This window comes from Cuculus canorus, chromosome 28 (assembly GCF_017976375.1).
Source record: "Cuculus canorus isolate bCucCan1 chromosome 28, bCucCan1.pri, whole genome shotgun sequence".
In the NCBI taxonomy this organism is placed as follows: domain Eukaryota; kingdom Metazoa; phylum Chordata; class Aves; order Cuculiformes; family Cuculidae; genus Cuculus; species Cuculus canorus.
In genome coordinates, this window is record NC_071428.1 from 1,424,651 (window position 1) to 1,438,842 (window position 14,192).

Sequence of the window (14,192 nt, forward strand, 5' to 3'; positions counted from 1 at the left end):
CCTTCCCAACCTCACAGGAAACAATTTCTTCCTAAATCCAAGCAGGCAGCTTTGGGAGAGCCCATGGTCCCATGGGCTTTAGTTACGCTGCATACGAGTAGACCCTTTCTGACTGTGCCGTGGTCACAAAGGGGGGACAACGTATGCAACAGCAAAGCAGAAGTTGCCGGCAGACTTGTTCAGGCAGCTCTGACTGCTTGGCCTGCGGTGCTCACACACAAAGCAGGAGTTTCCTGCTGCTGGAAATGGGAGGGGAGTCCCCAGCACAGCTGCTCCGTGTCCCTGCTGAAAGGATTCTGGGAGCTTTGTCCCTGGCAAACCGGGGTGCAGAGAAGTCACTTTACCTACGGTGACGATGCCATGCTGGAGCAAAGCGTTCCTGCCTCAGTGGGGCTGACCCTCGGGGTCTGGTCAGTCCGTTGGGCTCCAAGGCCTGAGTGATGGCAGTGGCAGCTCACGCAGTGTCACCTGGAGCCCAGCAGTGCATGAGGTGAGGATGGGTGCCAGCAGCCTCCTGTGCCGGGGCCGGCCCGGGACTGGGTGCATTCCTTGGCTTGGTTTAGAGTCATAGAATCATGGAATGCGTTGGGTTGGAAGGGACCTTAAAGATGATCCAGTTCCAACTCCCCTGCCATGGGCAGGGATACCTTCCACTGGCTCAGGGGCTCCAAGACCCATCCAATCTGGCCTTCAACACCTTCAGAGATGGGGCAGCCAACACTTCTCTGAACAGCCTGGGCCAGGGCCTCACAGGAAAACATTTCTTCCTAAGATCTCATGTGAATCTCCTCTCTTCCAGCTTAAAACTGTTCCCCCTCGTGCTATCCCTGCACTCCCCAGTTAGGAGCCCCTCCCCAGCTCTCCTGAATGCTTGGCTGCACTGTGTGGTGTGTTTATGCTGATGCTTGAGGCTCACTCTTTTGAAGATTTGCAACAAAGAGCCTGCAGTCGGGTCAGAACCTTTACAGAAGGGATATTCTGGAGTTAAAAATAAACCCCTTTCCTTTTTTCCCCTTTGTAGTGAATCTTCATCCACAATTTCGTCCAATCAAAGCCAGGAGTCTGGTTACCAGAGCGGCACAATACAGACAGCAACGTTTACCTCCCAGAACAGCGCTCAGGGACCACTGTACGAACAGAGATCCACCCAGACAAGGCGATACCCAAATTCAATCTCCTCCTCGCCCCAGAAAGATCTGACCCAGGCCAAGGTAGGAAAAGAGCTTTGCGGGTTAATGAGTCTTTCTGCCATCTTTCAGTCTCACCACATGTCTTGTGGGCTCTGAGAGCTTTGCTCTGGCTGCTACTGGATCCTGTAGTCATTTCACTTACCCGGAGCTGGGCCAGCCAGGTTAACTGCGGTTGAATTGATTGCAGGCCCTGTGTCGTGTCACGCAGAATTACCCGCTGCTGGGTTGGCGTTCAGGCTAGAGGTTTAGTTTTGTCTTAAGAATTCAATTTGTGCGTGCTGCACTCAAGTTCAGCAACATCGGTTTTGGCTAATGCACTTGGGGTGAGGATGTTGGGGTGAGGTGATGGATAGAGTGTGAAGAGTGCAGTGATGAGCTTAGGGTTCCTGCTGGCACTGAGCTGGTGGATCTGGGGCCCTCTCCGGTGCAGTGTTGGTAGCACCTGTTATGTGACCAAGGAGGGAGTGCGGGATCGCTGGATCTGCCTCTGGAAATGAGCCGTGTCATGCTCAGTACTGTTTTTCTCTTCCTCCTCAGAATGGTTTCAGTTCTGTACAACCCACGCCATTACAAACCACGCAGGCCGTTGAAGGTAAGAGTCTGTCAGCACGGAGTGGCCCAAGTCTTTTGTACTGCTCGTATGCTTTGCTTTGAATGAAGAGATTTCTCTGCTAACAGCAAGTCCTCTCCCTGCTGGGATGATTGCTGCCGCTCAGATTATTTCCTTGCCTGAAAGTGTTCCCCTTCCTGATGATGTATCCATGAGATCCACAGAGAAGGGTCACACTCTCACCAGTCGTAGAATCTTAGAATCCTGGAATGGTTTGAGTTGGAAGGGAGCTCAAAGCCCATCCAGTTCTACCTCCTGCCATGGGCAGGGACACCTCCCACTGGATCAGGGGCTCCAAACCCTATCCAAGCTGGCCTTGAACGCCTCCAAGTGGGGGCACCCTGGCTTCTCTGGGCAGCAGTGCTTCCCCTCCCTCAATGTGAAGAGTTCCTTCCTAATGTCCAATCTAAATCTGCCCCCTTCCAGTTTAAAGCCATTCTCCCTCATCCTGTCACTTCCGGCCCTTGTAAAAAGTGCCTTCCCAGCTTTCCTGGAGCTGCTTTCTCTACTGGAAGCTGCTTTAAGGTCTCCCTGGAGCCTTCTTTTCTCCAGGCTGAAAAGCCCCAACTCTCCCAGCCTGTCCTCATAGCAGGGGTGCTCCAGCCCTCAGATCATCTCCATGGCCTCCTCTGGACCCATTCTAACAGTTCCATATCAATTTTATATTGTGGACTCCAGAGCTGGACACAGGACTCCATGTAGTGTCTCACCAGAGTGGAGCAGAGGGGCAGATTCACCTCCCTCGCCCTGCTGGCCACGCTTCTTTTGATGCAGCCCAGGACTCGGTTGTCCTTCTGGGTCACAAGTGCACGTTGGTGGCTCATGTTGAGCTTCTCATCCCCCAGGAAATGGAAAGCCCTGGATCTCCCTGCTCTTCCAGCTGAGCCTTTGCTGATCTGCGTGACTGAAGTGCCCTTCTGGAGCTGCCAATAGCTGTCCCTAACCCAAAGCTATTCTTTGCAGGTGCTACAGGCCCCACAGTGAAATCCGATTCCCCTTCTGCTCCCAGTATCGCGCCTCTCAATGATGGGGTATCGGCGTCGTCCTTGCTGACGACCGCCAGCCAACACTCAACAGCTCTGAGCAGCCTGAGCCACAGCGAGGAGCTCCCCAGCACGACCGCCGCTCAGCTCAGCAGGTGAGCCAGCGCAGTGGGTGGATACCTAGGGAAGCAGAATGGGAAGCAGGGATCTATAGGAGACACCAAAGTGTGTCTTATGCGGTGGGGAAGGTTGAGATGACTCCTCCCATCTGAGTAGACTGGGAATGGGATCTGGCGTGATGCCCCCAATGGTGACTCTCGCACCTTGGCTTGACAACCTTTTCTTCCTCCTTCCGCAGTACGTTACCGACGCAGCAGAACAGCCTGTCCTCATCCACATCCTCTGGGAGAACGTCAACTTCAACTCTTCTGGTGAGTCTGGGCGTGCTCTGCTGCTGCGCATTCCCATTCCTCCTTGGCTTGGAGAGGGCGGCTGCTGGGGGGCTCCCAGCCTCAGTGCACACCTGACGGGGGCTTCCAGTGTGGCCAGAGCTGCCGGTTGTGCCGACGGAGTTTAGATGTTGTGTGGAGAGAGGACAGAGGATTATGTCGGAACGGTGTACACCTCTGACTAGAGGTTTTTGACGTCCTGCCAGTTCCAGACATAACAGCAGCAGCATTCGGGCCTTTAGTAGCTCTTGGAAGTGCTGTAGAATCACAGCCAGATGTCAGAGCAAACTGATGGCTGATGGGGTGGCACTGTTAAAAGATGGAATCGTAGGGTCAGGGAATGCTTTGGGCTGGAAGAGATCTTAAAAATCGCCAAGTTCCACCCCCGGCCATGGGCAGGGACACCTCCCACTGCATCAAGGGGCTCTGAGCCCCATCCAACCTGGCCTTGAACAACTCGAGGGATGGGGCAGCCACCACTTCTCTGAGCAACCTGGGCCAGGGCCTCCCCATCCTTACAGGAAAACATTTCTCATCTGAATCTCCCCTCTTTCACATGAAAGCCATTCTCCCTCATCCTCTCCCTGCCCTCCCTGATCCAGAGCCCCTCCCCAGCTTTCCTGGAGCCCCTTTCATTACTGGAAGCTGCTCTAAGGTCTCTTCAGAGCCCTCTCTTCTCCAGGCTCAACAACCCCAGCTCTCTCTACTGCAGCTCTCTCTACGCTGCTGGAGCTCCTGCAGTGCAGAGTGTCTGCATATTGGCTTCTGCAGCAGAATAAATCTCCCTGCCGCAGACGTGGTGCGCGGCCCTGGTTCTCCCTGCAGATGGACATGTTGGGACACAGCCGCATGAGAGGCTTGGGAGCATTAGGGGATGGCTGCTATCAGGAATTTGGACTTAAGCCTGATGCAAAGCCGGTTTCTTTGTAGCTTGCAGCAGCCCAGTTCACTGCAGGCCTTCAGGAACGTTTGGGTGCAGAGACACAGTATTATCCGTAGACAGCGTCCTGCGGTGTTTCTGCACTCAGTTCCACCAGCCCAGTCCCCAAACTGAAAGCTGGAACTCTTGACCTGGACCAGAAATAGTGTGACCAGTGGCAGCAGGGAAGTGATTATGTCCCTGTACTTGACACTGGTGAGGCCACACCTTGAATCCTGGGTTCACTTTTAGGCCCCTCACTCCAAGAAAGACCTTGAGGGGCTGGAGCGCATCCGGAGAAGGAAACAGAGCTGGGACTGGGTCTGGAGGCCAGGGGTTGTGGAAGCGGCTGTGGGAACTGGGATTGTTTAGCCTGGGGAAGAGGAGGCTGAGGGGAAATCTCATCACGCTCTGCAGCTCCTGGGAAAGAGGTTGTAGCGAGGTGGGTGGTGCTGGGCTCTGCTCCCAAGTGACAGGCAATGGGATGAAAGGAAAAGACCTCAAGTTGTGCCAGGGAAGGTTGTGATTATACATCAGGAAAAATTTCCTTCGCTCAAAGGGTTCTCAGGCACTGGCAGAGGCTGCGCAGGGAGGTGGTTGAATCCGTATCCCTGGAGTTGTTTAAAAGCTGGGTAGATTAAATGCTCAGGGGTGGTTCAGTAGTGGACAGGAGTGGTTGCACTTGATCTCAAAAGTCCTTTCCAACCAAACAAATCTACAATTCTATGATTCTGACTTTTTTCCTTCCTTCCTTCATTAGCACACAAGTGTGGAGAGTGAAGCAAGCCTCCATTCTTCTGCTAGCACTTTCTCCACCTCCTCCAGCACGGTATCGGTCGCCCCGCCGGTCGTAAGTGTTTCATCCAGCCTCAGCAGTGTCAGCAGCCTGGGCCTCAGCCTCAGCAGCAACTCCACAGTGACGGCCTCCACTCGCAGCTCCGTTGCTACAACGTCAGGTATTCACGCTGCTAAAGAGGGAGGAGAGTATCGGAGCTCGGGGAGACAGCTTCAGCTATTTGCTTCACTGTGGAACTTCTCCTTTCTCTTCCTTTTTTCAGGAAAAGCCCCTCCCAATCTCCCTCCTGGGGTACCACCATTGTTGCCTAATCCGTACATCATGGCTCCAGGGTTGCTACATGCATATCCGGTGAGTGGGATATGCCGGCTCTTTGCAGTCATGGCATGCCGCAAGATCCCTCCTGGCTCTGTCCACAGCCAGTGGGAGGGATATATGGTAGAGAAACCAGAAACGGTAGCATCATGCTTGATGTGAAGAGTTTGGACCTGCTGTTTCCCATTAAACAGTAGCAGAGGAAATCCATGTGCCCGCAGGGGAAAATGTAACTAGAATCTTGGAATGGTTTAGGTTGGAAAGGGACCTCAAAGCCCACCCAGTTCCAACCCCTGCCGTGGGCAGGGACACCTCCCACTGGTTTTGGTTGCTCCAAGCCCCATCCAACCTGGCCTTGAAGCCCTCCAAGGGTGGGGCAGCCACGGCTTCTCTGGGCAACCTGGGACAGGGCCTCCCCACCCTCACAGCAAAACATTTCTCCCTAAGATCTCATCTTAATCTCCCCTCTTTCAGCTTAAAATCATTCCTCCTTGTCCTGTCTAGGGGCGCCAATCAATAGCCAGCTAAATGAGAGCCAGCAATGGCCCAGGTGGTCAAGTAGGCCAACAGCATCCTGGTTTGGATCAGAAATAGTGTGCCCACCGAGAGCAGGGAACTCATAGAATCATAGAGTCATAGAATCACCAGGTTGGAAAGGACCCACTGGATCATCGAGTCCAACCATTCCTAACACTCCCTTAAACCATGTCCCTCAGCACTTCATCCACCCGTTCCTTAAACACCTCCAGGGAAGGCAACTCGACCACCACCCTGGGCAGATGTTCCAGTGCCCGATGACTCTTTCCATGAAGAATTTTTTTCTGATATCCAGCCTGAACCTCCCCTGGTGGAGCTTGAGGCCATTCCCCCTTGTCCTGTCCTCAGTCCCTTGGGAGAAGAGCCCAGCTCCCTCCTCTCCACAACCTCCTTTCAGGGAGTTGTAGAGAGCAATAAGGTCTCCCCTCAGCCTCCTCTTCTCCAGGCTAAACACCCCCAGCTCTCTCAGCCGCTCCTCGTCAGACTTCTCCAGCCCCTTCACCAGCTTCGTTGCTCTTCTTCATTCTCATCCTTCCCATGCACTCAGTATTGGTGAGGCTGCACCTCGAATCCTGGATTCAGTTTTTTCCCTCACTCCAAGAAAGACCTTGAGGGGCTGGAGCACATCTGGAGAAGGAAACAGAGCTGGGACTAGGTCTGGAGCCCAGGGGTTGTGGAAGCGGCTGAGGGCCCTGGGGCTGTTTATCCTGGAGAAGAGGAGGCTGAGGGGAGAGACCTCATCGCTCTCTGCAGCTCCTGTAAAGGAGGTTGGAGCGAGGTGGGTGCTGGGCTCAGCTCCCGAGTGATAAGACAAGAGGAAATGGCCTCGCAAGTTGTGCCAGGATAGGGTTAGATCGGATACTGGGGAAAACTTCACTGAAAGCGTTTTCAGGCACTGGCAGAGGCTGCCCAGGGCACTGTTGGAGTCTCCATCTCTGTAGGGCTTCAAAAGCCGCGTGGACGAGGTGCTCAGAGATGGTTCAGTAGTCAACAGGGATGGTTGGACTCGATGATCTCAAAGGTCTTTTCCAACCAGACAATTCCATGATTCTGTCATCCCTGTGCTCGCTGATAAAGAGCTCCTCCCCAACTTTCCTGTGGGTCCCCTTTCAGTACTGGAAGGAATTATGGTCACCGCAGAGCAGGTTCTGTCTGCCTGTTCTCTGCACGCTCCCCGGCCTTTGGGGAGCAGCAGCCCTTGGTCAGAGCAGGCCAACGCGGTGTGACAAAGGGTGAGCGATCAGAAGCGTGGTGACTGCCAGAGTCAGGTGGCACGTCACCGCTCTCTTCTGAAGGTGAGGACAGATTTTCGTGTTGGAATGATTGCCAAGTACCTTTGTGTCCTGGAGCAGTAGCACTTGGTGCTCACTCTTAGTTTGAGCAGCTCATATAATCTCTCTCAGTAGCATCAGTCTTGCAGGAGTGAATACCGGCTTCCTGTGCTCAGGTAATTGTGTGGGCTCTGATCACCTGCTTTGGGCTTTATCTCATGTTTATCAGAACATTCCATCTGAAGTTAGGCAAGCGTCTTCAGTCTGTGTCCCTAATGCCCCTTTCTGCTCTTTTTCTAGCCACAAGTGTATGGATACGATGACTTGCAGATGCTTCAGACGAGGTTCCCGTTGGTGAGTGATGTGGACTGGAGTTGTTTTATCTGACAGCGGCACGTGAAGGTGGTGTAGATCCTTGCCGCTGATCCTTGAAAGAGACGGTAGCTAAATACTTCTAGGAGAATGGGGTTTATTTAGCAACAGGATGTGTATCCCTTGTGTTTTGAGGGAAGTTTAAGGGCTGCATACCAGTAGACCTTACCTGGTTCTTCCCATAGCCAGGCGAGGGGGACGGTGCATGCTACAGAACCAGGGCTGGCTGCAGGCTGTGGTCAGCCTCAGTGTGGCCGATTGAATTGCAGCACGCTGACATTTCTAGCAGCTGAAGGCCAGAATTTCCTCTTTTCCACAACAGGTATTGCTTTGCATCTTCAAATGGAGCGCATAAAACTTCTTCTCCTTTTGTTTTAATCCTTCAGGATTACTACAGCATCCCATTCCCTACACCTACCACCCCGCTGACTGGAAGAGACGGCAGCCTGAGCAGCAATCCGTACTCTGGTAGGGAAAAAGACTGCTCTCACCACGTATCCCATCGATGTTTGTGCTGCTGCGTACTGGTTTCTTGTGCTGTTGTCACCTGGACTTATGTCTACCCCAGCCTCCTGCACTGCCCCTACTCCAGAATATGTTTCCCAGCAGCCAAATCCTTGACTTCCCTGGGATCATCCGGTCTTATCGAGGACAGGAAGATGTGGACAATGAGGAGTTGACATGGTAGCTGGAAGGGGAGCGAGTAGGGGCTGAAAGAATCCCTAAGGCATAAAACCAGGGAACTGCTTTTCAGGTTGTGGTGAGGCAGGGGTTAAGCAGCGCTTCTCAGGCGCTTAGAGTGAAAACACAAAGGAACATCAAATCTGGAGAAATTAAGTCTTTTATCATAGAATCATGGAATGCTTTGGGTTGGAAGGGACCTCAAAGCCCGTCCAGTTCCATCCCTGCCATAGGCAGGGACACCTCCCACTGGCTCAGGGGCTCCAAACCCCATCCAACCTGGCCTGGAACCCCTCCAGGGATGGGGCAGCCACAGCTTCTCTGGGCAACCTGGGCCAGGACGTCCCCACCCTTCATTCCTAATGTCTAACCTAAATCTTCCCACTTCCAATTTAAAGCATTCCCCTCATCCTGTCACCCTGTGCCCTTGATAAAAAGTTTCTCCCCAGTTTCCTGGAGCCCCTTTCCGTACTGGAAGCTGCTCTAAGGTCTCCCCAGAGCCTTCTCTTCTCCAGGTCAACAACCACAACTCTCTCAGTCCATCCTCATAGCAGAGGTGCTCCAGCCCTCAGATCATCTTCATGGCCTCTTCTGGACCCATTCCAACAGTTCCATGTCCTTCTTAAGTTTTTTTTATGTATTTTGACAGCCTCATGGAAAAAGAAAATGGGGCAGTTAGGATCATAGAATCATGGTGTGGTTTGGTCTGGAAGGGACCTTAAAAGCCCATCCAGTTCCAACCTCCCTTGCCTTGGGCAGGGACACTTAGGCCCTGGCAGATTCAAACCACATTCCGAGTGGTGGCTGATACCTTGCTTACCTTGGTCGGTGCCGATGGCAGCGGGCAAAACTTGTGCCAAGCTTTCACATACTTTAGGAATGGTTGCGCTTTTTAATTCACTTTTTCCAGCGCCGCTTTTCCTCTGCTTTCTCAAGAGCCTCTTTGTGCAGAAGTCCTTCGCCTGGCACTCTGAGATTGAAATCCCAAGCTCGGAGTGCAGCACTGCTGCATGCGTAATTTGCCAATTAACATCAGTGATAATGAATGTTTGTGGCTGTGCTGCACTCCCGGGCTGGGGAAGCACGGAGAGATTTGCTGGCTCACTGCGTGAGCTCTGAATAGGGAGAGTGTTTGCAGGGAAGAGCCGAGCAGATGCTCGTAAAGAGCAAAGGGAGCTTCCCCGAACCCTGTAGCGAAGCCCTTGCGCCATGACTGGACTGGGAAGGGAGGAAGCGATATTTCCAAGTGCTCTGCTGGCTGCTGGGCCTCTGAACCTGTGTTTGAGTGCTGCCAGCACAGAGGAAGGTGGGAGCCCCACTGGAGATATCAACTCCTCTGGTAGAACAGGGCCTCCAGGCTGCTTCCCCAGCCTCGGCCTGACTCTGGATGGAGCAGAGTTGTGCAAATGCACAGAGGGCTTAGGGAGAGCTCTGGCTTCAGCTTTGCTGCGGTTTTATCCCGTGCCAAGTTGCAGGCCAACATGAGCTGGTGCAGCTCTGTAGCGCAGCTGCTGGGGGCTTCCCCTCTGAAGTTCTGCTTTCCGGAATGAGAAGAGGATTAACAGCTCGGCCTTATCATTGTGCAAGGATGTGAGGGCTCGCTCGATCCTCAGCAGCTGCAGGAGGGGTTTAAGTCATGGTTCAAGTCATGGTTGATGAAATGGCTGGGTCCCCGTTGGGCCAGGATTTTTCTTCAGCCTCCTTTTGTAGAATCACAGGATCCTTTAGGTTGGAAAAACCTTTAAAATCATTCGTTCCAGATGTAAACCAAACACTGCCAACTTCACCACTGAACCGTGTCCCTAAGTGCCACATCCACCCAGCTTTTAACCCCTCCAGGGATGGAGACTACCCCACCACCCTCTGCCAGGGCCTGAGAGCCCTTCTGGTGAAGGAGTGTTTCCTAATATCCAATCTAAACCTCTTGTGGCATAGCTTGAGGCCGTTTCCTCTCATCCTATCACTTGTTCCTTGGGAGCAAAGCTCAATGGTGATGGTGATCTCCTGTATTCCAGGTGACTTAACGAAATTTGGTCGAGGTGATGCCTCTTCCCCTGCTCCTGCAACAACCTTGGCGCAGCCTCAGCAGAGCCAAACACAGACTCACCACACCACGCAGCAGACGTTCCTGAACCCTGCGTTGCCTCCTGGCTACAGTTACACCAGTCTGCCGTACTACACAGGGGTACCGGGGCTCCCCAGCACCTTCCAGTACGGGCCCGCTGTGTTCCCTGTGAGTTTCCAGATGGCAAGGCTTGAGATCGGGGCAGGAGGATGATGCAGCAAAGCCTCTCCTCAACTCTGCTTCTCTCTTTTCTGTAGGTTGCTCCTACCTCTTCCAAGCAGCATGGTGTGAATGTCAGCGTCAATGCATCAGCAACCCCTTTCCAGCAGCCCAGTGGCTATGGCTCACATGGATACAGCACTGGTAAGAGATCCAACGAAGCAGCTTCCTCAGGAGCAGTTGTGGTGGTGGCAAGGCTTGTTCCCAGTCTCGCTGGCACGTGAGGGGCTGCTGCCCCACTGCCTCCAGCAGCGAGGGAAGAAAATGGCCATAGTTCAGCTTGCAGGTCACGTATTCTCCTTGAAAAGGCCCAGACTTATTCCGTGTCCAGGTCTGAGTGGGTTTGTGGAGTACAGAACGTTTCATGCCCTCCTCTGAGACCCACAGTTGGAGGCAGCTGGCCTGGGACTCGCATCAGAGTCGGAGAATGAATCGTGTAATGATTTGGGTTGGAATGGACCTCAAAGCCCATCCAAGTCCCACCTCTGGATCATCTCCCAGTGGCTCAGGGGTTCCGAGCCTCATCCAACCTGGCCTTGAACCCCTCCAGGGATGGGGCAGCCACCGCTGCTCTGGGAAACCTGGGCCAGGGCCTCCCCACCCTCACAGCAAAACATTTCTCCCTAAGATCTCATCTCAATCCTCTTTCAGCTTAAGCTTCAGAGAGATGAAGCTGCTGAATTGTTTGAGTTTGGGTTTTTTTACTGCCTGTGTGTGATTGATAGGACGACATTTATTCCAGATCTGAGCATGGAAGCTTGTTTGACCCCAGCTTTTAGCAGGCGCACTCTCTAGAGACGCGTCCTTGATTTAGAGATGCAACAAGGTCGCAAGCTCCACTTGGTAGTGGGTTTCCCTGGTTGATGTCTGGCTGACTTGGGTCCCTCCTCCAGCCTTTAAATTCCTGTTGTGCCTTTTTTCCATACTTTAGAGCCCTTTCAGATGCAATTTTCTCTTTGCAAAGACACTTCAGCTCTTCACCAGGTTACCCGAATTAACATTCTGAGGAAACAAAACACAGAGTCTTCCAAACCTCTTTCATTTCAACCCTTTTTTCTACGCCTTAAAGCGTTGCTGAGGCTTCCCTCTGTGCCTTTAAAAACAGCCGCCATCACACGTGGGTTGTGTGCTGGTTTTGTCAGTCATTGCAGCCACCATCTCAGCCTACAACTGAGGCCACTTTACCTGAAATTCGCTGTTTTCCAGCCCAGGAACTCTCAGGACATTCTTGCTACTGACCTCTCAGGATGTTCTTTCTACCTCGTCACCCTGGGGGTTTGTTTTCTGCTGCATCACCCCAGGTCTTCCCAGAGTTTCCATTTTCTGGCCTCTTCAGGAATGTGCATTTCTCTGGGTGGCAGCAGGCCCCTACTTTTGTTTCCAGAGGTATTCAGTCACTGCTCGTATCCAGAGCGAAAGAAATTCAGCTCAGACGGGCACTTTGCAGCTTGGCCTTGCCCAGACTCTGCTCCCCAGGACAACGTCTACCTTCAAACCTTCCCTGTCTGCGGAGCCGCCAGAGTTCTGGCCGCTGCCTAATGTTCGTTTGCCTTTTCTTCTCCCCAGGTGTATCTGTGACATCCAGTAATACAGGAGTGCCGGACATCTCGGGCTCCGTCTACTCCAAAACGCAGGTCAGTGTCCGGCAGATGCGCCAGGGAGGCACTGCTTCGCTGGGGAGCGGATGTCCAGCTCTGAACCGGCCTCCCTGGGCAGCAGAGTCTTTTCGTCTCTCAGAGCAGCCCGAAAGGGAGATGGGAAATGGTCAGCCTTTCCCAACTTAGAGCAATTCCAAGCCTGGAAATAGCCATAGGGAGGGAATCTGTCTATTCTCTGCGCTGACTCCCAGGGCTGTGACATGTCGAGCTGGGCTGGGAAGTGCCGCTCGGCTCGCAGGCCTGACCCTGCCGTTGCTGTCTCCTCCTCAGCAATCCTTTGAGAAGCAGGGATTTCACACTGGAACGCCAGCAGCCTCCTTCAACCTGCCTTCGGCACTGGGCAGCGGCGGCCCCATCAACCCTGCGACGGCGGCGGCGTACCCTCCTACCCCCTTCATGCACATCTTGACCCCGCACCAGCAGCCCCATTCGCAGATCCTCCACCACCACCTGCAGCAGGATGGGCAGGTACGGCCCCCCCGAGATCTGGGGGATCCTTAGGGCTCTCGCTTCCCTTTTCCCTCCCTTTCCCTGCAGACACACGCGTCGACACGCACACACACCCGCACATACACGCAGGGCCGATGAGAGGAGGAGGTGAGGAAGGGCTGGGGGGGACTTGGCGCAGCCCCCCGCTGCCGGGCAGTACCAGGTAGGGTCGGGTAGTGCCCTCCATCCGCGCAGCGGGGCCTGGAATTGCCCCCACCTCTCCCTTTTCCTCGGAGTTTGTGGCTCCGCAGGCCAGCAGCGCAGGGGTTCCTCACCACAGCCACTGCCCCGCCCTAGCTCTCAGGTCTAACCATGGATTTCTATTGTCATAGTTTGTCCCTTTATTTTTACATATCCTGGTACTGCAACAGCTTCCATATTTGCAGATGATTCTGTGCTGCCAACGCCAGCAGGAGGACCAGGTAATGAACCTCTCTGATCATGCATTGCACTTACCCTGGGGTCCCCCCTGCCCCTAAGGCCCCCCAGGCTCTCGTAGCCCCCCTTCAGGCTCTCATAGCTGCTGTCCAGGCTCTCGTAGCCCCCCCTCCAGGCTCAAACAGCCCCTGTTGTCCCTCCATGGCCCCGCCAGGCAAGGAGAGGGACCCTCAGTCAGAGCGTGCAGACACACACACCTGCGGGCAGACACAACACGTGCCCTTCCACCGCTTCTCTCCCCTTCTTCCCCTTTTCCCATTCTTTTGCCCTTTTTTCTCCTACTTTCCCCACTTCCCCCTTTATCATCTTGTTTTCCCCCCCTCTTTCGTTTCTCCCCCTCTCGTTCCCCACCATGTTTCCCCACCCCATTTTCCCCCCTCTTGTTCCCCTCTTTGTTTCCCCTCCTCATTTCCCCCTCTCATTTTTCCCCCCTTTTCCCCCCTTTTTCCCCCCTCATTTTCCCCTCCCTCTCGTTTTCCCCCTTCTCATTTTCCCCCTCTCGTTTGCCCCGTTTTCCCCTCTTGTGTTCCCTCCCCTCATTTTCCCCCTTCTCGTTCCCCCCCTTCTCGTTTCCCCCCTTCTCGTTTCCCCCCCTTCTCGTTTCCCCCCCCTTCTCGTTTTCCCCCTTCTCGTTTTCCCCCCTCTCGTTTTCCCCCCTCTCCTTTTCCCCCCTCTCCTTTTCCCCCCTCTCCTTTTCCCCCCTCTCCTTTTCCCCCCTCTCCTTTTCCCCCCTCTCCTTTTCCCCCTCTCCTTTTCCCCCTCTCCTTTTCCCCCCTCTCCTTTTCCCCCCTCTCCTTTTCCCCCCTCTCCTTTTCCCCCCTCTCCTTTTCCCCCCTCTCCTTTTCCCCCCTCTCCTTTTCCCCCCTCTCCTTTTCCCCCCTCTCCTTTTCCCCCCTTCTCCTTTCCCCCCTTCTCCTTTCCCCCCTCTCCTTTTCCCCCCTCTCCTTTTCCCCCCTCTCCTTTTCCCCCCTCTCCTTTTCCCCCCTCTCCTTTTCCCCCCTCTCCTTTTCCCCCCTCTCCTTTTCCCCCCTCTCCTTTTCCCCCCTCTCCTTTTCCCCCCTCTCCTTTTCCCCCCTCTCCTTTTCCCCCGTCTCCTTTTCCCCCCTCTCCTTTTCCCCCCTCTCCTTTTCCCCCCTCTCCTTTTCCCCCCTCTCCTTTCCCCCCTCTCCTTTTCCTCCTTTTCCATCCCCTTTTCCCTGT

The 14,192-nt window shown here is 54.1% G+C and overlaps 1 protein-coding gene and 1 non-coding gene across 9 annotated transcripts in view; both read left to right on the top strand.

The window, feature by feature from the left end:
• UBAP2L (ubiquitin associated protein 2 like) overlaps positions 1-14,192 on the top strand; it is a 36,842-nt gene that overhangs the window by 21,591 nt on the left and 1,059 nt on the right. For 4 of the 8 annotated variants that reach the window (XM_054050848.1, XM_054050850.1, XM_054050855.1 and 1 more), the window contains 13 exons: positions 1,022-1,211; positions 1,728-1,782; positions 2,764-2,938; positions 3,142-3,214; positions 4,912-5,107; positions 5,210-5,298; positions 7,371-7,424; positions 7,829-7,910; positions 10,139-10,356; positions 10,446-10,551; positions 11,974-12,041; positions 12,336-12,533; positions 12,926-12,976. In XM_054050848.1, the coding sequence (XP_053906823.1) occupies positions 1,022-1,211; positions 1,728-1,782; positions 2,764-2,938; positions 3,142-3,214; positions 4,912-5,107; positions 5,210-5,298; positions 7,371-7,424; positions 7,829-7,910; positions 10,139-10,356; positions 10,446-10,551; positions 11,974-12,041; positions 12,336-12,533; positions 12,926-12,976 (1,555 nt within the window). The remainder of the gene's footprint in view (positions 1-1,021; positions 1,212-1,727; positions 1,783-2,763; positions 2,939-3,141; positions 3,215-4,911; positions 5,108-5,209; positions 5,299-7,370; positions 7,425-7,828; positions 7,911-10,138; positions 10,357-10,445; positions 10,552-11,973; positions 12,042-12,335; positions 12,534-12,925; positions 12,977-14,192) is intronic. The other 4 variants (XM_054050852.1, XM_054050853.1, XM_054050856.1 and 1 more) reach the window with 2 other exon arrangements.
• Positions 7,591-7,724, top strand: LOC128849431 (small nucleolar RNA SNORA58). Its single transcript, XR_008447389.1, has one exon. It is a non-coding gene; the product is annotated as a small nucleolar RNA SNORA58 (small nucleolar RNA).